Here is a 25,998-nt window from a genome sequence, read left to right on the forward strand (position 1 = left end):
TGCAGAGAGTGGTAATAAATGGACACTGCTCTACATGGACTAATGTTATTAGTGGAGTCCCCCAGGGTTCAGTGCTGTGCCCATTTTTGTTTTGTATATTTATCAATGGTATCGATGAAGACATATCAGTCTTAATGTCAGAGTTTGCATAAGGTACAAAAGTTGGCAGGGTTGTTCATGACAGTAAAGACAGTAAGCTACTGCAATAGGATGTAGAAAAGTGAGGCAGATTTGCTGAGAAGTGGCAACTGAAGTTTAACATTGACAAATGCTAAGTATTGCATTTGGGTAGCAGTAAATCAAGAAAACATACCAACTGTGTGGTACTACACTCAGGAAGGTGGAGAATGAAAAAGAATTGGCGGTAATTGTGCAGTCAGATATAAAAAATTTCTCTGAGCAGTGCAGATGAGCAGCCAGAGCAGGTCATGGAGTTTTGTCAATGATATATAGGAATTTTACTAGCAGAGACAAGGAGATGATTATCCCTTTGTATTAGGCAATGCAAAGGCCACACCTTGAGTACTGCATACAGGTCTGGAGGCCTCATTTTAGGAAAGATGTAGAGTGCTAGAACAAGTACAGAGAAGGGCAACAAGATTGGTGAGAGGAAGAAAGGCTTAAGTTCTGCAAGTTGTAGCATTTGGAGATTAGGCACCTGCGAGGTGATCTGAGCAGGCTCAATGCTGAAGGGATACTTCCACTTGCTCAAAGAACCTGAGGGGGCATAGACTCAAATTGAAGAAAGACAGTTGTAGAATAGATGTGTGGAAGTTTGCCTTTAGCCAGCAGTTAGTTGATTGCTGGAACAGACTTCCATCTGTTGTTTTGGAAGTTGATAGCTTAAATAAATTTTTTAAAGTCTGAATTAGGAAAACATTTGGAGTGACTGAATGTGCAAAATGGGCAGATTTTTTTGGCTGATGCTATATAAGCTTGCTTTCTTGCATCTTATATTCCTCAACTAATGCTAATGCTAAATGGTATACAGGAATTTTGCTAGAAGGGATAAGGAGGTGATTATCGCATTGTATAAGGCAATTGTCAGGATACAGTTTGAGTACTGCAGGCAGGTCTGGAGGCTTTATTTGCAGAGGTATGTGGAGCTTCTAGAATGAGTACAGAGAAGGGCAACAATATCACTGAGAGGAACAAAGGGGTGCTCTTACTAAGAAAGCCTTCCATTCTGAAATTTATATCATCTGCAGACTAGGGATCTGCGATGTGATCTGATTGGGGTGTTTAATGCTTTGAATGGATTGAGTAAGCTCTGTGCTGATGGGATTCTTCCTCTTGCTCTGATTACAAACTTGAGGGGACATAGCATTAGCATTAGTAGAGGCATTTGATGCAAGAAAGCAAGCTTATGCAGCATCAGCCAAAAAAAAAAAAAAAACCACTTCCACTTCACCCCTCTGTTCGTTCAAAAATATCTGTCCAGCTGAGCCTTAAACTTATTTAGGCTATCAACTTCCACGACAAGGGATGGAAGTCTGTTCCACTAACCAACCACCCGCTGGCTAAAGGCAAATTTCCGCACGTCTATCCTACATCTGTCTTTCCTCAATTTGAATTTATGCCCTCTCAGGTGATTATTCTGAGCGAGAGGAAGAATCCCATCAGCATTGAGCATAAATGGAAATTGTGGAAAGGAAGTTGTAGAATATATGTGTGGAAATTTGCCTTTAGCTCATGAGTAGTTGATTGCTGGAACAAACTTCCATTTATTTTTGTGAAGTCTTGGAGTGAATTGAATCGGTGAAATGGGAAGGGTTTTTTTTTTTTTTTTTTTTTTGGCTGATACTGCATAAGCTTGCTCTCTTGCATCATATGCTTCTACTAATGCTAATGTATATGCAGATTCCAACCAGCAGCAGACCTTTAACCAGTGTGTTTTAATTGCTTTTATATAATTAATTCTATTTAATTTTAATCAGATTAACTGTAAATATTTTGTAATCTTTTATTTTTTGATTAATTTTTCTTTGAATTGGTCGGTTTCTTCAAGAAGTTTTATGTATGCGTCACTTGGTTTTAATTATAATATAAAAAGGTTTAAATTTTCTTTTTAATTTTTGTAGCACTTTTCAATGTTTCTGTGTACAATGCATATTTTACATATCTACATTGTATTTTTATATCTATGTAAATGAATCTACAATCTTACTACAATGTTTTTTTTTTTTTATTTCTCCATGCATTAATTACAATGAATGAATAATAAAATACAAAATATTGGTATGTTTCCTGTTTTGTATGAAAAATAATAATAAACTAATTGAGCAATCAATTTAATAGATTGATGAGTGATTTTGTTTCTTGATTCCATCCTAAAAAAATATTAAAATATAATGTACAAAATGTAAGTGCTCATCCATGGAGGTACATGGTGGGGGGAACAATTGAAATTATGTACTATTCCCATTTGTAGAAGTGAAGTATGAGAACCGGTACGAAAGTAATGTTTGTTTGTTTATGGGCTAGGCAAGGGCAGCAAGGCCATAATGCCTTAACTTTGGTGAGGTTAAATACACAGTTTATGTATATAAATGTTGTTCAAGTTCACACCATATTGTACTGTTGTATCTATTTAAGGAATGAAAAAAATTTGGCCATGTGTGGGGTATCTGCCAGGAAGTCAGCAATACTGAAAGGAATGTTCGACCTGGAAAAAGAGGTAAACATAGCTTATTGGTCACTATTATATTTGGGGCAATCAATGAGTACATGTTGGACAGTGAGCTGAGTGTTGCAGTTTGTACACAGTGGTGGATCAGTGCCTGCAAGAAGATAAAGATGTGTTAGATGTGTATGGCCTATTCGTATTCGGGCTAATATGATTTCTTTGTGCATGTTTTCATGTATACTGGATTTCCAAGTTTGGAGATGTTTCTTTATACGGAGTAGTTTGTTCCCAACATGACTTTGACAGATGTGTTGCCATTTTTCAAGACACCGCTTCTCTATAATTGACTTGTAGTCTGTGATTAGTATACTAAATGGTTGATCTATAGGATCTGTAGCAGTTTTTGCAGCTAGATCAGCACGTTCATTTCCAGAAATTCCACCATGACCAGGAATCCAACAAAGGATGACGTTGTTTCTTCCTATTTAGCTTAGTCATGGTATTTGAAATCTGTGTGAGTAAGGGGTTATCATGATTTTTATTCTGCTGTATAGCTTGGTTAGCACTAATGGAGTCTGTATAGATAACACTGTTCAATATATTTGTTGATAAGGTGAAATTTAACACTATGAAGATAGCACAGAGTTCTGCAATATGGCTGCTGCTGCATTCAATAGGGAGTTTCTTGGCTATGGTAAGGTTGGGAAATGGTCTTATAATTATGGCTAAGGATTTGCTTACCTCTTTTGCAGCCTCCCTTAATATAATTGGATAGATTCCATCTATCCCAGGTGCCTTTTTATCTTCAAAAATTTCTCCTCCACTTTCCTTTCAGTTTACAATATCATTTAGCTCCCCATTACAGTTTGATAAACTTCTGGCATCACTTCCCTGAAGAATTCCTCATGTGTAAATGTACATGCAAAATACCTATGCAAATTATCAGTAGCCTGAGCAGAGTTATACCCATTGACATCAAGTGGCCCAGTGTGATTCATCCCCTTCCTTCTACTGTTAATATAAGCATAGATGTCTTTGCTGTTTTTCATTGTATTCTTTTTCATCTTATAATCATTCTTATAATCACAGGATGCATATAAATTATCACATGATACTGAAACTTATGGAAGATATAAATTAGTCTGTAATAAAGTCACAAAAGAGGTTAGGCAAGCAAAAGCAGATTATGAGAAGTCTCTCATAATCTGCTTTTTATTATGCTTTCTCATAATTTATATTATGAGAAGTCTCTCATAATCTGCTTTTGCTTGCCTAACCTCTTTTGTGACTTTATTACAGACTAATTTATATCTTCCATAAGTTTCAGTATCATGTGATAATTTATATGCATCCTGTGATTATAAATTATCATTCCACTTGTCTTCTCTGCCACATGTCTTAGATCTGATATCCATATAGGTCTAAGCCTTGAACAGTATTTCTTTGTTGGTATGAAGAACCTAGTAGCTTCTTTGATTACTTCCTTGAATAATTTACATTTAGAACTTGCTGTTGGTAACATCAACAGTTGGTCTCACTGCACAGTATTTAAAAATTGTCTGAGACCTCTGTAGCAACCCTTATGAAAGCAAAAGCCTTTCCCCTTACCCTTGACAGTAGTTGTCTTTAATTAAATTCCACATTAGTACACTGTTATCTCCACCACCCGGTGGGTCTTTTACATACAGATTCTTAATGCATGAAGAATCACTGCAGATAACCAGATCAAGGGTATTGCTTCCTCTTGTTGCCTCTCTAACTGCTGCTATAAAAAAACAGTCATATCTAAGAAATCCACAAAAGTATTGCTAGTGTGTGAGTGACCAATCTACAAATTCCAGTCAACATTGGGAAAATTAAAATCTCCATTATTATTATTATTATTGTGTGTGTGCGTGCGTGTGTCAAAAGTAGAAGGGAATCACCAAGAACGAGAAGAATGATGATATCCAGCTCAGGACCCTGGGTGTGCTAAGCCCATACTCACCAGATGGAGACATTCTGATTCTGAAAACCTCATGTGTAAATTAATTGTTGACAGCACCTCTTGCCAGAATGTGCAGTCAATTCAAATTGAGATATTTGGGAAGCAGGAGGCTGGCAACAGGTAAGAAATTCTGATTAAGTTTAATTTCAAATAATTGAAATGGAATAGGGAGCATAAAAGGTTAACTGTAACGTAATATTCAATATTACGTTAAGGTTAACCTTTGACACGACTGTGTGCAATCTTTGTATAACACTTTCATTACATACAAAATTAAATATTGTATGTAATGAAACTGTTATCTTTTACAATGTGTGGTTTTTGTATTTTTTTTTTTGTTTTGGAGCACTAATAAATAGAATGATCAGTTGACATATGTCATTGTGGTTTATGAAACACAATAATAAGGATGTACCTTTTTATAATGAAATAAATATATACCTTTAAAAAAATAAGTTTAAGTAACTTAAACTCAAATTAAGTGGCACCTCAGTTGAAAACCTCTAGTATACTGTAATGTACTATGCATAAATTGTATATAGTAATTATCCAATTGAAGTTTTGTGTATGTAATATTAATTTTAACATAACAGTAATTTAGTTTATTCTTTTTCTTTCTGTCCTTAAAAACACAACCTGTGTATGGTCTAGGGATGTGTTCTGGCAAGGTTCCTGAAACATTACTGTAATATATAGTGATTTAGTTAATAGCTAAATAAACTATCTTAATATTTGCATGGTTTAAGAGTGGTCATTATAGAAATCTAGATTCCATGGGAAATCATTATGTAATGTCATTCTCCAACTATATTAGAAGTACTTTTCTCTTTTTGTTGAATTCTGTATAAGATTGCATCTTTGCATCACTTATGACTACTAAACTAATTTGTGACATATGATTTTGAAATAACATCATGTGGTAGAAATGCATGCTGTAACTTGCATATTTTCATATAGCAGTCAGAGATAGGTTTCACTATACCGATAAATTTCAGTGCTTTACTCCTTTTCAAACTTATTATTGTTAATTCATGTTACACTGTAACTGTTGAATAACACTTTAAAATTCAAAGATTATTAAATAAAATTTTTTTGAAATAAAACATGCATAAGCAGTATTGTTTTTTTTGTTTCTGATGAATAATTTTTCATTTAGAAGGAGGTGGGAAGAAACTGTTATATTGGCCAGTTTTTTTAAAGAATGGGTGTAAGATTGGTTGCCTAGTTTGCTTGCTTTTTTTTTTTCACTCTTTTAAAATAAATCTGTAACTACCTATCATATCATAATATTATGTTTTCATTTAAATATGCAGCTTCTTTTATTGTCTGAATCCTGCACTGAGTTAACAATCCATGCTCAAAACCACAACCACACCCCCCTTATTGACTCTGCCATCACTATTATTAAACTTAGATCGAGCTACAGAATTCTTCAATATGAAGCCCTCACCATCGAATGGTACCGACACCATTCCGATCCCAATATTATTAACGCAAAACTTCCCTTCAACCCCTCACCGGCTTGGAACCTCTCGCAGCTAAAGTTCCCACGTGTCAAAAAGAGCATCACGAGAGTATAGACCAACTTTAAATACAACACGCGCTCACTTCTCTTCCATTTGCCAACTGATGACGGTTCATTTAACGAAAGTCTCTCGCAACGACTATTGGCACCACTGGTCTTCTCTTTTATTTCATTCTTTCATTCCCGTCCTTCAACCTTTTTATGACAACCAAGGATTGGAGATCTGCACTTCTACTTCCTTGCGCTCATTTTAAAATTTGTTTAAAAATATTTTTACCCCATTCTCTGCCTTAGTTCTTTTTAATGCTTCTTCCAAACTAAATTCAGCCACCATTTACCAATAAATTTATTGCAGATTTATACAAGGTGAGTACCGTTTTTTAGGCATTTGCCATTCAATTTTTTTTTTAGTCAGTTTGTCACGGTATTATAAGACTACTATAATTTCACTATTGTCTGAATCCATGTTGGAAACCATTTTCACTAAAACTTTAAACTTCCATTTTATTTCAAGTTTCCATTTTTTGAAATGCTTTCCATTTTTTGAAATGCTATCGCTTTTCTTGCATTAATTGTTTACAATAAAGATGGTAACAAGAATATTTGTATATATTAATTGTATATAATTTTTTTATTACAAACAAAATATATACTGCATTAAAATTTGCAGCACGTACTAGTAGACAACCAAAACCTGAAATGACGCAAAGTGTGAAAGAGTGTTAATGCATACAGTAACTAGTTTGAACAAATTCGTTAATGTATGCAGTGAGTTGCAGTTCAGGCATGTTTGTTTTTTTCTTAAATTAATTAAATTTTTGTTCTTTTTCTGATTAATAGAAGTGAGAAGTAAATATAGTTATCTCCTTATTTTTTTTCTCTTCTCCAGTATACTTTTAAGTTTCTTTTCTCTCTCTTTCTCTATATACAGTAGAACCGGATAAGAAATTCCCACATAAGAGGTTTTCTCCTGTACTAAGTTTGGCTTCTTAATTCCCATTATCAACTCTATATATTGTAATGTGTTATTTTCCCACATAAGAAGTTTCCCGGGTAGAAAGCTTTCCCGCATAAGAAGTATGTGATAAAGAATACACAGCATATTATTATAATGATGTTTTCACACTTAATATGTTTTTTAAATATAGAATTTTTTAATTTTTATATTAAAAAAATTATTTTGGTAATGGAACAAGTTAGTGCATAGCATCATTTTTGTTCTTAGTAAATCACCGAAGTAGGTGAAATGGCATTGTTTTTAATGCTTTACATCTCATATTGTGAATGGAATGCCTTCACAACGAGTTGCCTTGATATTGCAATACCTTGAATAAGCAACACTTTGCCAGTGGAGAAGACTAACGTTACTTATTCTTGGCAAATACCGAGATGTTACTTATTCTCGGTGAATACCACCACCACCACCCGAATCCTGGATGGTGGTATCTGCCAAGAATAAGTAACATTAGTCTTCTCCACTGGCGGACCACTGCTTATTCGCGGCAGTGCGATATCAGGGCAACTCGTTGTGAAGGATACCACCACCACTCAAGGGTGGTGGTATCTGCTTAAAATAAGTAACAGTCTTCTTCACTGGCGAAGCGTTGCTTATTCAAGGTAGTGCAATATCAAGGCAACTTGTTATGATGGCATTCACAATATGAGATGTTACAGAAACAATGCCATTTCACCTACTTCGGTGATTTACTACGAACTAAAATGATGTTATGCACTAACTTGTTTGATTAGTGAATTTTTCATAGTCTGAGGCTTTCAGCCTTAAAGCCATTTTAGTATAAACATTTTGATATAATGGAAGCGACACATCGCAGTTGTTTTCATTGATATCCATAATTGGATATCGTCGACCATGGAATGCATTTGCCGTTAAGTTCTCCGGTTGTGAACAGTTCTGAATTACTTAGTGAATTGTTGCTGTGTCTCAGGGCTGTGAAAATGGGGTATGCATTGGATGTGCTGCATCAGGGGCCCCTGATCTAAGGGCCACAATTGAGGGAGCCACCAAAGTCTCAACATAAATAAACGAGACCCCCTTAACCCCTTTTGCATCTGGGCCCCAAGTACTTTTGTACGGCCCTGCATGAGTGTGCCTTATTGTAATTATGACCTTTTAAGGTAAGTTAAAAGTTGAATTTATAATACTTTATTTATTTCTAGATTACCATTAATATTTTTGTTAATTCTTTAAAGAATAACTGCATTTATGTCTATTTACCATATTTGCCCTAATTATTCTTCCCTCCTTGGCAGTTTTATTTTAATGCTACAAATATTAATTATTAATTACAGGCAACCCCTGTATAACACGGTACTTCTACAACACGGTTTTTCTCTAACACGATTGATAAATTGTGGCAATCCTCGCACAACACGGTACTTATATATCACGGTTTTGCTCTAACATGGTTACAGAATTTCTGTAAACTCGCATAACAGGGTATTTTTGAGCTTTTGTTCGGGGAAAACCCTGCTATCATGTTGGATGTAATTTTTTAACATTTCCACTTTTTGAATCTCCACTAGTCAAAACTAAAATTATTGAGAAATCCTTGTATTTTATTTTGTTGGGCAGTCCTCATGTTACGTTCTGTGCTATTAAACTTGTGGAAAAATCTAGATTTCAAAGTTTTATTACTATTGGTTCCAAAGGACCAGGCCATCCAAAAGATTTAACTCATCCAAACATTGAAGTTATGTTCCTACCACCACAGTTGGTTAATACAACTTGTTTCATCAGCCATTAGATCAAGGCATTATAACCACTGGCAAAGGTGGAAGTGATTCTTGCACTGCTTCTATTGAAATGAGCAGAAGCCTGAAAAACAAGATGCAGGATATTTCAGAGACTGCTGGGAGTCATTGCGGTACTAGTAAACACATGGGTTGTGTTAGGGTAGCCAAGAATAGAAACAGGTGCATGTATACCTGCGTGTACACCAATGCTAGGAGTTTGGTAAATAAATTTGATGAATTTGAGGTATTTCTCAAAACATCAAAGGCAGATATTGTTGGGATATCAGAGACGTGGTGTCACACAGATATAAGGGATGCGGAACTGGAATTTGGGGAATACAATGTGTATAGAAAGGATAGACAGGACAGGAGGGGAGGAGGGGTTATGCTATAGATTAAGAAACACATAAAGTCCAAGGAAGTGAAGCCAGTCGACATCGATGGACAGGGCAGTGTCGAGTCAGTTTGGTGTGACATAAGCATAGGGAAATCAAAATTGAGAGTAGGAGTGTGCTATAGTCCTAATGACTCTGATGAGTATAATAAGATATTGTACAGGGAAATAGAGTGGGCCAGTAAATCAGAGAGTCTTATAATGGGGGATTTTAATTTCCCAGATATTGACTGGAATTTGTGGGTTGGTCACTCGCACACTAGCAAGGATTTTGTGGATTTATTGGATGATTGTTTTCTACATCAGCATGTTCGTGAGGCAACAAGAGGGAGCAATACTCTTGATCTGATTATCTGCAGAAAAATGAACCACTAGGTGGCAGTGATCACAGTGTGTTGAAGTGGGATTTACTCAAGGAGGTAACTACCATCAGAGGTAAAGGGAAGGGTTTTTGTTTTCGTAAAGGCGACTATGATGGTCTGAGACAGTATTTAAATTCTATACAGTGGGACCAACTGATGATGTTACCAACAGCAAACTCAAAATGGGAAGCATTCAAGGAACTAATCTTGGAGGCTACCAGGCTTTACATACCAACTAAGAAATATTGTTCAAGGTTTAGGCCTAAATGGTTGTCAGATGAACTAATGAGACATGTGGCAGAGAAGAAAAATGCATGGGATACATACAAATTAATGGGTGACATGGAAGCCTATGATAGATATAAGTTGGTCTGTAACCAAGTCACAAAGGAGATTAGGCAGGCAAAGACAGACTACGAAAAATCCTTGGCAAAGGATGCAAAGAAAAACAGAAAAGAGTTCTTTATCTATTTAAACTCAAGAAGGAAAGGGATGAATCAGATTGGTCCACTGGATATTGATGGTTCAACAGTTGAGGATCCAGCTCAGGTGGCTAACAATCTAAACGAGTATTTTGCATCTACATTCACGCATTAGGAATTATTCAGGAAGGAGAATGATGTAGGTAAAGTAAACATTTGCAGTGAGCTGGATGATTTTGTAATAACTGAGAGGAAAGTGGAGGAGAGATTGTTGAGGATAAACACAAAAAAGGCACCTGGGGTGGATGGGATCTATCCAGTTATATTAAAGGAGGCAGGAAAGGAAGTAAGCAAACTCCTAGCCATAATTATGAGAGCTTCTTTGGACTCAGGGGAGGTACCCATAGACTGGAGATGTGCAAATGTAACCCCAATTCACAAAGGAGGATCAAAGGCTGACGCAAGTAATTATAGACCTGTTAGTTTAACTTCTGTTCCAGGTAAATTAATGGAGGCACTGGTTAAAGAAGCACTGCAGGATCATCTAGACAAGAATTCAGTTATAGCTCAGACGCAGCATGGTTTTGTTAAGGGCATGTCTTGCCTGACCAATTTGATTGGATACTATGATGTAGTCACAAAAGAACTGGATGCAGGGAATAACTTTGATATTATATATTTGGATCTTAGAAAGGCTTTTGATACTGTTGCGCATGGAAGACTGCTGCACAAATTGGAGCGGTGTGGCATTGGAGGCAAATTGCTGCTATGGATAAGGGGATGGTTGAGTGGTAGAAGACAGAGAGTGGTAATCAATCGACACTGCTCAACGTGGACTAATGTTATTAGTGGAGTTCCTCAAGGTTCAGTGTTGGGTCTGTTGTTGTTTTCGGTGTTTATGAATGATATTGATGATGGGATATAAAGTTTAATGTCCAAGTTTGCAGATGATACAAAGGTTGGCAGGGTTGTTAAGGACACCACTGACGCTATGCTGCTGCAACAAGATCTGGAAAGGTTGAACATCTGGGCTGAGAGGTGGCAAATGAAGTTTAACATTGACAAATGTAAAGTACTACATATGGGAAACAGTAACAATAGAGCAACGTATCAACTGTGCGGTACTACACTGACAGTGGTGGAGAATGAAAAGGACCTGGAGGTAATTGTGCAGGCAGATATGAAATTGTCTGAGCAGTGCAGACGAGCTGCAAGAGTAGCTCATGGTGTCTTGTCAATGATATACAGTAATTTTTCTAGCAGGGATAAGGAGGTGATTATTCCCTTGTATAAGGCAATGGTTAGGCCACATCTTGAGTACTCTATACAGGTCTGGAGGCCTCATTTCAAGAAGGATGTAGAATTGCTGGAACAGGTACAGAGAAGGGCAACAAGATTAGTGAATGGAACAAAGGGTTGCTCTTATGAAGAAAGGCTTAAGTTTTGCAAATTACAGAGTCTGGAGACTAGGCACCGGCGAGGTGATCTGATAGAGGTGTATAAGGCTTTGAATTGTTTGAGCATGCTCAATGCCAATGGGACTCTTCATCTTGCTCAGAATAATCAGCTCAGAGGGCATAAATTCAAATTGAGGAAGGACGGATGTCGGATAGATGTGCGAAAATTTGCCTTTGGCCAGCGGGTGGTTGGTTGGTGGAACCGACTTCCATCACTTGTTGTTGAAGTTGATAGCCTAAACAAATTTAAGGCTCAACTGGACAGGTATTTCGAGCGAACGGAGGGGTGAAATGGGAGTGGTGTGTGTGTTTTTTTTTTTTGGCTGATGCTGCATAAGCTTGCTTTCTTGCATCATATGCCTCTACTAATGTTAATGTTAAATTCATTCCATCAGAAAATCGTTACAATGGATTTTGGAAAAAAATGATTCTGAATGTATCGAAGTAATGGAGGCATGGAAACATTTCTCAGTTGTCGACTGTATCAGAATCATAACCTTATCACTGAAAGAAGTAAAACCGTCAACATTAAATGCGTGTGGAAAAATATATGGCCAGAGTCAGTTTATTCAGGAAATGTGATCGAATGGGAAGAAAATGGAATCAGTGCAAAAGTAGAACTTGCTACATCAGTAGGAGGGAAAGGTTTTGATGAAATGACTACTAAAGCCCTTGTGGGTAGCACAGTTGATAGAATCACCCTCCTCCCCACACCGGCTGGAAAATATCCGAGTTTGAATTCCGTTGATGAAGGGAGGAATTTTTATGGGTCTTTTTCACAAAGTGGCTCAGTTTTTATTATGATTATTATTATTATGATTAGCCATATGGTGCAAGGAAGCCTGAAGCTTATGCTGCACCAGCCAAAACCCAAGTTACCCTGAGAGAGAGAGAGAGAGAGAGAGAGAGAGAGAGAGAGAGAGAGAGAGAGAGAGTGTCAGAAGTAGAAAGGAATCACCAAGAAAGAGAAGGATGATGATATTCAGCTGAGGACCCTTTGTGTGCCAAGCCCATACTCAAGAGACGTGAGTCTGTTAGTCAGACTCAGGCAGCATGGTTTTTTTCCTCCCGGAAACTTGGATTTTTCATCCAGAAAAACAGAAAATGGACCTCAGGACACACCCAATTTATTATTATTATAATTATTATTAGCTATATGGTGCAAGGAAGCCTGAGGCTTATGCTGTTGTTGTTGTTTTTGATTTTTAGGAGCATTAGCAACTAAGGCCATATTGCTCCGGTGCGGTGGTCATTCTCTGACCTTTCCGCATGCTTCGTATTTGGTAGTGACGGGCTCGAACCCCGGTCTAATCAAGAAGCATGTACTATGCACTGCTGCTCCTTCCCACCTGGCTACGGAGGCGCCTGCTTATGCTGCACCAGCCAACAAAAAAAAAATTCCCGAGTTACCCTAAGAGAGAGAGAGAGAGAGAGAGAGAGAGAGAGAGAGAGAGAGAGAGAGAGAGAGAGAGAATTACAAAGAAAGAGAAGAATGATGATATCCAGCTCAGGAACCTGGGTGTGCCAAGCCCATACTCACCAGATGTAAGCCCCAGGGCCTTAGTAACATGGCCTTAGTCGCCGATGCTTCTAAAAAAAATAAAAAAGATATGATTACTGAAGACATTCAAGGATTACTGGTAGAAAAAGAAGCCAGCGTAGCGGATTTGGTGCAAATTCCGTCGAAGGTAAAATCAAATCAATTCAGATGATGATATCGCAGATGAAAATTCTAAACTTCCAAATTTTACACTAAAATTTGGAAGTTTAAAAATTAAAAAGCATAGAGGAAGGCATAAAATTAGCTGAGCAATTAGAATCTTATTTTTTGAATGCAGATTTTTGAATGAAAGGAGCCCAAAGTTCAAAAGGGAGCTTCAAAAATGCTTAGTTCTATACGATGAAATTCACAAAGATTTATCAAGCAAAAACAAACAAACCCAGATTACTGATTTTTTAAAGAGAACAGAACATACACGAAATCTAGAATGTTGTATTTTTGTTAGTTTTTTAAAATTTTGTTAATGAAATAGTGTATTTTTGTTAGCTTTTGGAATGTAACCCCACTTCTTGTACTTTTTCTTAGTCGCATATAACATGGTTTCACACAACACAACAACATTTTACAGGAACCTAATAACCGTTTTATACGAGGGTCACCTGTATACTGATTATATTATATTATACTGATTATATGAGTGTAATTATTATTAATTGTACTGATTATACTAATTATATTTTTCTAATTTGAAGGTTTATAGTTCTAAGGATGAACTCCTTTGGAGTTCATTCTTTCAACTTGATAGTGAGTTTAATGAACAGAATGTTAAGCAATTAGAAATCCTCAGTTTAAAAATGTTTCCCATAGTCGGAGTAAAATATTTATTTATTCTGAAATAGTACTTAAAATCACCTTTAACTTATGTATGTGTATCTTTTCACTTTTATTTATGTAGTTAATATTTCATTACCTTAGGTCAGTTTCCCTCGTAAACCTCCAGTCCCTTGGAAAACTTCTTATCCTGATTCTACTGTGTATATATATATATATATATATATCTTAACAAGTGACACCATGTTCATGAGTCTTATATGATGATGCATGGATGGTCTAATGCTAATAATACTGCGCTATGACTACATTTAATTTATGAATTATTTGTTTTCATACAGTTTGTATGGGAAAAAGAAATAATAATTGCTATTTTCTTATTTTTACAATTTCATTGAAAATTTTATTTGATTTTTGCTTACTGATTTTTATTTTTACAATTTTAATGAAATTTGGAATGGCTTGATAAATATTTTTAAAAGGCCTAAATATGAAATCTCATGGAAATCTGTCTTCTTTACATGAGGTTGGACTTGGTAAAGATAATGTGTGTGTGTGTGGGGGGGGGGGCTGCATGTATAAAAATGTTTGAGGGAATTCTGGCAGTAAATAATTTCCAGGGCCTGGTTGTCAATTCTGATTCTGTCTCAGAAACCATACTGTAGCTGTCCATGAGCTTGTTATGTTCTGATAATAATTGCAGAACTTATATAAGCAGTCAGATTGCTTTTAGTCTTCTTGTCTTGTGGGAGAGGTATATGTTTGACATTAAGTTTTTAATTAAAAAAATAAGGCTCATAGCAATAACAGAAAATGGAGTAAAAAGAATAGCTGTGTAGGTAGAACAGTGGAGAAGTGTGCAGCTGAGGAGAACTTGACAAGAGGTTGTGAAAAAAGATATATGGGAGACAGAGAAAAGAGCTCTTAGCATAGAGGAAGGGAGTGAACTTGATTAGTTAACCTCACATAGTTGGGAAAAAGGTTCTGTGGTGTTCTGTTTATACTCTGGCACAACCACATAGGTCAGAGGAGATTACAACTAGCATTTAGCAATAAATATTAACATTACTGTTATCATTAACATTCATTTAACAGCATTATCATTAATGATAATTCATTGAAACAAATTAAAAAGATTATTCTCTTTTTAATGCACTGATATTAGAATGTTTGTATGTAATTTCTTGAAGGATATTTTGAAATATTAAGAGTTCATTGAACTAATTAATATTTAAACTTATTGCGGAAACTTAATTAATAAGACTACATTCTATAGTTATTATACCAAGAGAAAAATCAAGGCATCACCTATGAATATTCTATCCCTAATGGAGTTAGTAATGCTCAACCTGATACCTATTCATGGATATTTGGCAATTATGGGGAATGTTCACACACATGTGGTGGAGGTAAGTGCAATTACAAAGTTTTTAAATGATACTTTAATGGTTTATTGGAATTAATTATACTTTTTCAGTTTAGGTAAAATTTGTATTTTATTTTACATATATTTATTGTATACACTTCTGGGTACCTTGCTGCATGCTTGTCAGGTAGAAACAAACCTGTCATCTAACATTTTTTGTAGATTACTAAATATAATTTTTTACATCTTATATTTTTCCTAATGTCCTGATATTGATAGTTATTAAATAAAATATGGTGAGTCAGTTTCTTGCTATAACTAAAAATTTTCCTGGAATAATCATGATTAGAGACCACACTACTGATTCAGACACCCTTGTTGTGAATGAGGTCGGGGGAATTAGTGCTCATCAGGATCTCTTATTTTTTATTAAAAAAAAAAAAAATTTAAAATGCAAATGCTGTGGAGATTGGTAGTATAGAATACCTCCACTTTCTAGGCCTCCATAGGGAATTTTTTTAATAATATTAGCAAGTATGCAAATTTAAGACTGTTTTCATGTTACAAAATATAGATATTATTGTGAATTGGATAAATTTTATAGAAACTTAATTATTTATTCTCTTACAGTAATAACAAAAATAACAGACATAAATTTTATAAACATTTCCACATTAAAAGCATATTTTTACTATATTTCTTTTGTATCATTTCTTATTTTAAATGATTAAATTTTTATTTTTACAAGAAAGGGATGGAATTTCCAGAATGGCATTTGGTGTATTCTGGTAGAAAAATAAGACCTGGTGCTCATTAATGGATAAAAAAGTTTGATATCATTCTATATTTGATCTTATTTCTTTACATATTCAGTGTTATTCTTTTAGTACATTTTTTGAAAAAATCTAATGACTCTCTCAGAAACAGCATTTAATTCCATATGTATATGCAAGGTTATCATAATTAAAGTATCCTTATTCAGAGTGTCCAGAGTTCCTCCTGTGGAATTATAGGTAACTCAGCTTGTGTTTTATCCTGAACATAACAGAAAATAATGATGAGCTGAAAAAGTAGTGTGGAATTCCACCACCAGAGCTTTGAAGACTGGTGCTTTGCAAATGTGTTTTACATATTGCTTATACCTGTTGGGTGCAAAGGGGAAGGAAACTCTTGCACTCTTACATGCACTCTTGTGATGTAATGATTGGCATCTGAAGAAGTTATGTAGAGGACTATTAAGAAATACAATGATATTGTACCAGATATGCTGTAACCTCCCCATTTCTGGTAAGACATGCATGTTTCCTACACATGGCAGGAAACAGAATTGTTTATTTGTCGTTTGACTAGTGAGCGTGATAGACTCCAAAGGAAAGTGCAGTGCATTGAAGGTTTCAAAGTGAAAGAAATTGTCAAACACAAAATTTTGACTGAGATTGGTGAAATCAATGATCAGAATCATTGCAGATGCTTCAGATGGTGCATGGCAAACAAATGATGCCTTGGTCCAGAGATGTTTGAGTATCACCACAGACTGTTTGAGTAACACCACAGATTCATGGATTGTTGTAAGTTGGAAGATAACCTGCATAATGCTGGCATGCATCACAGAATTAGGACAGTGCAGAACAGGTGCAGGAGGTTTTTCATTCTGATTGTTATCATACACTGCAAAAGTTTCAAAAAAGAAAGTAAAAATTTTACTTGATAGTTGCCATACTCTCCTCATTAAGGGATCTGAAGATGCATCATATCTAGTAGTAGTAATGGCAAATGATGCAAGAAAGCAACCTTATATAGCATCAGCAAAAAAAAAAAAAAAAAAAAATGCAGTTCACCCATCCATACCCTCCAAGAATTTGTCTACTTCTTCCTTGAATTTATTCAACCCATTCATTTCCACAACAACAGAAGGAAGCCTGTTCCAACAATCAACTGCCCGCTGATTGAAGGCAAACTTCCACACGTCTTCCTCAATTTGAATTTATGCTCCTTATGGGCATAGTTTCAGCAAGTAATTGACTTGGTGCATTATAGCCAATGCTGCTGATGTGCCATAAAACTCCTAAGTAAACAAACTCAGCAAGTGGAAGAATGCCATTGACATTCATCTGTTAGGACATCGTACTAAGATTGCTGATGCAGTAACAGTGGGGTTAATGCAGTAGGATTGGTTGTAAGCTTATCAGTGCAATAATGATCAAGGATTTTCTCCAAAAGATTACCACAAGTCAAAATCTGCTGTTTCATCTATGATCCCCAATATAAATAATAATCCTCCATGTGGAATTTACCATTGTTGCTGAAAATAAAGAAGTTTTTGTAGAATCACTCAAAATGAGGAAAGTGATATTTGATGTTCTCCTTTTTTTGACTGGCAGAGCATTAGGCATTGCAAGTTTATTCCTGAAGATATAGAATTCAACAAATTACAAGGAGGTGCTTGCCTATTTTTGGGAGGCAATTTTAATGAAGGAAAATATCTTCCCATGAACAGGTACTTCTGCATAATTCTCCTTTCTGTTTGATTATGCAATAGCAGCTTATTAAGCACAATATTGTGATGCTTTCCTACCCACCGTACTCTTCTCATTATGCACCATTTGATTTTTGCTTGTTTACACAGATGAAGAAAAGCTTGGAAGATTGTGTTTCAGGAAGTCGTGCATAATGGCGTCCTTCCAGAAATGCCCTGGACAACTGTATGAACACTGGTAAAAAAGGGCCTGCTGAATTTCCTTCCAGAAATGCCCTGGACAACTGTATGAACACTGGTAAAAAAGTGCCTGCTGAATTTCCTTCCAGAAATGCCCTGGACAACTATATGAACACTGGTAAAAAAGTGCCTGCTGAATGATTTTGGTTTTTTTTAAGCCAACTATGCCTAATAGCATCTTAGCACTGTAGCTGTTAAGCTATGCCTTTTGTCCTGGAAATTTTGAAGCTGGCTGATATATTTGCTTATCTGTAAGCAAATATATCAGCTGTTAATTCACTTTTGATTTTTGGAGACATGCATTTTATACAATTTGACTTTATGATTTTGGGATTTATAACTTTAAAATTTGCTTAATTATCTGTTTTTCTGTTCTTGAGAAAGTTTTTCCCCAAGAAAGTTTTTCTCCATCACTTAATTAGTCACTTATTTTGTGATGCTTCTCATCACAAACTCCTTGAAATTGGCAAGTATATTTCCCCAAGTCAGATCATGATAATGGGAATGTTGAATCAGTGAAATTCCTTGTGGAATGACTTGTGGTAAAAGAAATAGATGATCATAGTTGAGGTGTGTTATGGGCCAAATGACTCTGATGAGTATGATAAAAAAATTTTTAAGGAGACTGAATGGGCTAGTAAGTATGATTGTCTCATTATGGGCAACTTCAGCCTACTTTTTATAGGTAGGTGGAAGTTGCTGGAATATGACAGAAATACCCTATATGGTAACAGGTTTTTTTTTTTTTTTTTTTTTGAATAGATGATTTTTGCTTATCCCAGCATAACCAGGTAAAGGAAAGGGCTTCAATTTCAAGAGGAGACTGTAATGAAATGAGATATTTTTTGGGCTTGAGAGAGACTACTGTATGATATCAGATAAAAATATGTTATGGGAACTATTCAAGGGATTTATCTTCAAAACAATGAATGTATTCATACCAGCGATCAAATTCCATAGATGTAAAATATCAAATGGATGACTAGTGAAGTTTAATTGAACAATAGGAACAAGCATGGGACAATTACAGACACGTGCATGATTTCAAGTTGTATGGGCATTACAAATCCACTGATGGAATAAGATGGACAAAAGATGATCATGAGAAAGTACTAGCAAAGTGTAGTAAGAATGGGAAACAAGGAGTACTGCTCAGCAGAAATGGCTGATGAGTCAGATATGTCTTAGTGATATTTACATTTGAAATATTGACTTGGATCCCTTGTGAAAGAGTGTCCCTTGGAATGTGAAGGAGTCAGACTGCTGTAAAATAAGTGATATAATAATCTCAGAGAAGTGTTTGTTAGAAAAGCTATTGAGGTTAAAGGAGAGCAAGCAAAGCTCCAGGAGAGGATGGTATATATTCAGTTATACATAAAAAGACATTAAGTGTACCAAACCATTGGGAATGTTAACGAGAGAATTATTGGACTCCGGGAAGATTCCCTTGGAAATAAGTACTCATATCTCCCTCAATATACAAAGCTGGTGCTAAGTCTGTGGTTAAGGATGTGATTTGGGACCATCTTGATGGAAGGGATCCCAGAATGGTTTGTTAAGGGGCGATCATGCCTGACTAATCATTAAACAGTTGGATGCAGGCAACAGTTTTGATATTATATACCTAGACTTTAGTAAAGTTTTTGATGCTGTTCTTCATGGAAGGCTGCTATATAAATTAAAGCAAACTGGGATTTCTGTTTGTCATATACAGAGTGTATAATGTGGTGCTCATTGTTAGGGCTCCTCCTATTTTAATTTTCATAAAATGATATTGATGAGGCTATCCAAGGGGGAACATATCATAATTTGCTGGTGATTGAAGGTGGAAAGGCTGGCTAACAATTCAAGCTAGGCCATGGTGTTTCAAAAAGACTCGGATGAGTTGAATATGTGATCTGAAAAATAACAACTAAACTTAAATGCCTCTCATTGTACGCTTCAGAGACATAGAAATCGTGGAGTCATATGAAAGCTAGGGGCAGAGGAGTTAAAAGTATTTCATAATTTATTTAAGATGAAAAAAGTTTGACAATTCGGCCTGACACAAAATTTTGCATGCAGTGTAAATAGGGAGCTAGGAAGTTACACAGTATCCTGTTCATGATCTTGTTGAGTCTCAAATTAATCTTGTTCCCAAAGACTTTTGTCGTTGAGAACAAGATTAAGTGCTTAAGTCAAGAGTTCTGGTACCCAGTTTATTGTTTGTAGGATATGCCCATAGGGGTAGTGGGTATTAGATATAAGTATAGAGGTTGTAGGAAATCACAAAACCAAGAAACAGAATCTAACTGAATGACTTGATTTTGTGAATGAAACTGCAAGATTCTTTCAGAAACTAAGGAAATAAAAAGTTAAGGTTAGAATAGACCTGATAAAGGAGTGACTGAATGATAAGACTAGTGGTAGAGTGGACCAATAAGGGAATAATATTTCACTTGGATTAAGGAATAGGAGAGAAACTAACCAAGATAGGGAGGTTTAAACATTAAGAAGTAAATGAAGATATGTTCTGTAGCTGTAGTCTTTTCTTAGTTGCTGCCATGATTTCCAACTGTATTAAAGTATGATTGATTGAAATGGGCTCCACGCTTTATGATGATGGCTGATGCCCTAAAACAATGGATAAACAAGCTTCTTCAAATTTTCTTCTGGGGTAAGATTTCTCAGAAGATAGAACTAATGAATTGTGGTATTTCTATATGCTTCTGTGTACAGGGGTATGGGCTGCCATTTCTGGTTTATCAGTTCTGCTGTATTTGGTGAATTTTATATGTTCTTTTATTGTTTTCTGTAATATCCTGTAGGACTCACCTATGTAGGAAGAGTTACATGAACACTGCAGGTAATGAACAGGGCCTCTCAGATTGTATGGAGGTTGGTTTCTTTTTGCTAGATGTTGTTCAGTGATGCTGACCCATAGTAAAATGTCTATATATTGTGTGAGACTTGGCAGCTTTGGCTGTAATGGTGATGCAACCTGAATGTGTGGCATGATGAGTTTGAGATTGTATGACTGATAACCAGAGAATAAAAATCCATGGGATGCATATAAATTATCAGGCAACACAGAAGCCTATGGTATATATAAGCTAGTCTGTAATCAAGTCACAAAGGAGGTTAGGCAAGCGAAGGCAGATTATGAGAAATCTTTGGCAATGGATGAAGAAAAACAGCAAAGACTTCTTTACTTATACAGGGTGTCTCAAAAATATTGATACAAACGTTTAGTGAAGGTAGGTAACATCTAAAGGAATGCGAATAGCATAGGAACCCATAACCCGAAACATCACGGGAAAGTAGTAGCAGAGGCACAAGAAGCAGAAATGACACAAGACAGTAATTAGTGGCAAACATTTATTTGACATAATATTAACAATGGAGAATGAGATGGATGCATTTCATGATGTTACAACAGATGCTCGAAGGTGCCACCATAAGATTTGTGACACCGACGCAGCATGGATTGGCGGACACGGTCGAACACACCTTGAGTTTCTTTGTCAGTAGCAGCAGTGCAGACGAGTCTCGCCACGAGATCCTTTCTATCTCCACAGGCGATTCATACACGATAGATTTGAGGGCCCCACAGAAAGAAATCAAGGCTCGATAAATCAGGTGAGCGTGGGGGCCAGGCAAAGGGTCAACCACAGCCAATCCATCGAGGCCCAAAACGCCTGTTCAAATTGTCACGAACACACCTTCCATAATGGGAAGGCACCCCGTCATGTTTAAACCACATTTGCTGGAACATCGTCAAGTAACCCTGGTAGAACTTGTTCAAGAAAGATCCAATATTTAGCGGAGTTCATGCGGGATGGTAACAGGTATTGGTCCTTGAGGTTGTCACAGACATTCTCTCAGATATGCCAGACAAGCTGTACTTGCTACCTGGGAGTCTAAAACGCTGATGGAACTGATATTCGGGTGACACTCAAGTAAGTGGACCCAATTTCGGCGAAGTCCGGACGGTCTGTGACAGCCAAATCCTCTGCTTGCACCTTCATGATGGTGGGACTGTTAGTAATCCTGGGTATAACCTCCATGCACAAGTACATGGTGGGTGACCACCCAGGTGTGAACCAACGTAAGCAGGGATCGAGGTGTGGCGCCCACACCACAAGGAGGAACGCCGCCCCTCTATGTTACCAGGCAGTACTAGGTGGTAGATGACTCTCATCAACTGGTGAAATACCACCACTCTGCTTATTGGAGGCTTGAAGTGGTGGAATCCATGTTTAGTCTCTAGAGCTAAGTTCCGGTCAACCCTTCCCTATCTCTTCCATCATGCAGTATAATTGATGACTTTTGAGGTTATGATGAATGTTGTGGCGAGATCCAATATTCCTTACATTTCAAGGGTACAGCTCAAAAATGGTGTTCGCAGGACGGCCGCTAGTTAGTACACCGGACCGAACCTATTGGTAACTCTCTAGGAGGCTTCCGGATGAGCTAGTGTATAATCTTCCTACCTCTACTCTGCCAGATAGTGACTGGAGGGAGTCCGAGTAGTGTGTATGCGGGGAGCATTGTCGAGGCCACGTTATGTCAAGGATCTGGGTATATTCTTGCCACATGTACACCATATCCAAAAATTTCATTACTTCATACAGCATGTCCCACTCACTATTTCTTACTATTGAATACACCATGAATTATCAAACTAATAGAGCAAGCTTATCTGCGAAAAGATCTAAACCTCCCAAGGACTTCCTAATTCATTTCACAAATATACGTGGTCTCAATTCTAATCTCAACGATGTCCATTTCCACTTACAGTCTGCCAAACCCCATGTACGTTTTCTAACAGAATCTCAGTTATCGGTAGATTCAACTATTGCTCATCTCAGATGCCCAAATTATTCGCTGTATGATTCCTTTCGCCTCAAAGGTGGTACTTGTGCATATGTCCATTCTGATATTCCCTGTCAGAGACTTGGCAATTTGGAATCTCCTCTCTTTGATCTTCTCTGGCTTAAAATCTCTCTACCTCATTGTGTTGAATTCATCTGTTGTCTCTACCGTTCTCCCAATTCCACTAATCACTTGGAGCTCTTTGACTTCCTCTCTTTGCAACTTGACTTTCTCTCTTTGCAACTTGACTTTCTCCAGTACAACTTTCCTAACAGTGAGGTAATTTTCCTTGGCGATTTTAATATTCATAACTCCAGCTGGCTTCCGTTTTCTAGTCACACCGACCCAGCAGATTGAGATGCTGAGGCTTTTGCAATTACTAATGACCTAGCACTGATTGTTCATTTACCTACAAGAATACCGGACAATTCTAATCATACAGCCAATATGCTTGATCTTTTTCTCACAAACAACCCTTCTAAGTACATGGTTGAAGTGAGAGGCACTTCAGATCACAACTTGGTAATTGTCCCTTCTCCAATGGAACCTTTATCTGATGGCTATTCCCAACCTCGTGTTGTTTGGCATTACAAGAATGCAAAATGGGATGACCTGCGAGACTTCTTTTCTTCTTTTCCTTGGTCGGATTACTGTTTCAAAACTTCTGATGTCAACATTTGCTCAGATTGTGTCAGTGAAATTATTCTTGCAGGAATGGAATCCTTTATCCCACACTCCATTTTAAAATCTTGTCCTTTATCTAAACCTTGGTTTTCCAATAAATGTGCTAAGGCTGTCCAAGAGAAGAATGTTGCATATCGTAATTGGCTTGTTTCTAATTCTTCAGTTTAATTTTCTGCCTACACCAAAGCTCGCAACAATTGTAAAGCAGTTATTAATCAGTCCAAACTAGAGTTTGAACAGGCTAAGAGTAGAAAACTTGCTTCTTGCCCTAATGGTAGCCGAGCATTCTGGTCTCTTGCCAAAGCTATTGGCCGCAACTTTTGCCCATCTCTGCTCCCACCTCTGTCCAAACCAGATGGTTCTGTTGTCACTTCAGCCAAGGATAAAGCTGACCTGCTAGCATCCCATTTTTCTTCCAGCTCATGTATTAATGATCTTGGTAAAACACATCCCACCATTCCCAACACGCTCCATTCAATGCCTCCTTTGGTCTTCCGTCAAAAGGATGTCAGAAGGATTTTGATGAATCTTGATGCTAAGAAAGCTCCAGGACCTGATGGTATTTCTCCACTTGTTCCTAAAAAGTGTGACAAATCCTTCCCATCCAATTATCGTCCCATTGCAATTACTTCTACTCTTTCAAAATTAATGGAGAAATCAATTAACCGCCAACTCTTAAACTACCTAGAAACCTTCCGTCTGATCAACGATCGCCAGTATGGATTCCGTCAGTATCGATCCTCTGGTGATATTCTGGCTTATGTTACCCATTTATGGACTAATTCAATGGAAAGGTTCGGTGAAACACAAGTAGTTGCTCTTGATATCTCAAAGGCTTTTGATCGTGTTTGGCATAAAGGTCTTCTAAACAAGCTTCCATCTTATGGTTTGCCAACTGTTTTTAGTAATTGGTTATCCAGTTTTCTCTCTGATCGCTCACTGAGGGTGATGGTAAATGGCTCTCTGTCTTCTAACTTCTCCACTAATGCCGGTGTCCCCCAAGGTTCAGTTATTTCCCCACTCTTTTCCTCTTGTATACCAATGACGTTCTTCCATTGACTGGAAATCCCATCCATTGTTTTGCCGATGATAGCACATTGCATTCAACTTTCCATTTTGAGAAATCTTGTCCTGCTCAATCAGCTACAACTTCTCGAAAATCTGCTACCAATTCCTTAAATGCCGATCTTCAGGTAATTCTCCAGTGGGGCAAAGACAACTTAGTTGATTTCAACCCTTCTAAAACTCAGTCTTGTCTTATATCTGGCAAAAAGGATTCTTCTGCTCCTATGCTTATGTTTAGTGACACTCCGGTTTCTAGGAATTGATATATCACTTTTGGGGATTACCCTTACTTCTAATCTCTCTTGGCACAAGCACATTACAAATATTGCTTCCTCTGCATCTAAAAAAATTGGTTTTCTCTTTCGCTTTCTACGTTACTTTTCTTCCAAACAGCTGCTCACTCTGTATAAATCGCAAATCCCCCCTGCCATGGAATATTGTTCCCACAACTGGGGTGGTACCCCCAAAACCTCTCTCAGGCTTCTTGATTCCATTCAGAAGAGGGCAGTTAGGTTACTTAATGATTCATCTCTAACAGAGTCTCTCCACTCGCTTTCTCATAGACGCACTGTTTCTGCTGCATGCCTCTTTTACAGATACTTCCATGGGCACTGTTCTTCTGAATTGGCTTCTATAATTCCCGCTCTCTCTTTCAAAACAATATGAACAAGTGCCGCCACCAGCCAACATCCATTTAATGTCCAACTTCAAACCCGCAGAACCAACTTTTCATCTTCCTCATATATTAATTCAACTGCCGTTTTCTGGAACAACCTTCCTTCATACGTATTTCCTGAAAATTACAATCTACAGAAGTTCAAGTCCAATGTCAACAAATATCTTCTTTCATCTTCTCAACCTCCAACCTAAGCACGGTACTAAGTACTATAGGTTCTAATACCTCTCGTGTTTGGGGTTCACATAAAAAAAAAAAAAAAGGTATGGGCCGACTAAGCAGTCACCGACCATACCTGCCCACACGTTTATTGCGAAGCGATGTTCAGAGCCCACACCTGAGCATTGTGCTGATTGAATAAGCCTCATCCGTGAACAAAACCTAGGCTGGAAAATTCAAGTCTTGAACACTTTCTTGGAGAAACCACTGCGCAAAAGCCACACGTGCGGGATGATCTTGGGGGAGCAGTAACTGAACCCTTTGGAGATGAAAGGGGTGTGTAAGGAATCATCATGCCAGACATGCTGTACACTGCAACAAAACACTCCTATGGCAGAGGCAACGGCACGTGTGCTGGTTGTAGAATTATTCTGGACGACATTCAACACACTTTCTTCCATGGCGGGAGTTCTCGTTGCACGTGGTCTCCCCGCACTACTCCTGTTACCTCTAAATGACCCATAATCGCATAAATTTTGATGCACACATACAAACAAATGGTGGTCCGGTACGTGTCTGTCTGGGAAGCGTTCTCCATAAATTCGTTGAGCGGCACGTC

At 37.2% G+C, this 25,998-nt stretch overlaps 1 protein-coding gene across 1 annotated transcript in view; it reads left to right on the forward strand.

Moving 5' to 3' along the window:
* The window catches only part of LOC150084650 (papilin-like), a 967,274-nt gene that overhangs the window by 344,652 nt on the left and 596,624 nt on the right, over positions 1–25,998 (forward strand). Inside the window, exon 10 of the mRNA XM_090376529.1 lies at positions 15,136–15,268. Within this exon, the coding sequence (XP_090232655.1) occupies positions 15,136–15,268 (133 nt within the window). The remainder of the gene's footprint in view (positions 1–15,135; positions 15,269–25,998) is intronic.

This window comes from Mastigoproctus giganteus, chromosome 6 (assembly GCF_048544385.1).
Source record: "Mastigoproctus giganteus isolate SK-2022 chromosome 6, ASM4854438v1, whole genome shotgun sequence".
In the NCBI taxonomy this organism is placed as follows: domain Eukaryota; kingdom Metazoa; phylum Arthropoda; class Arachnida; order Uropygi; family Thelyphonidae; genus Mastigoproctus; species Mastigoproctus giganteus.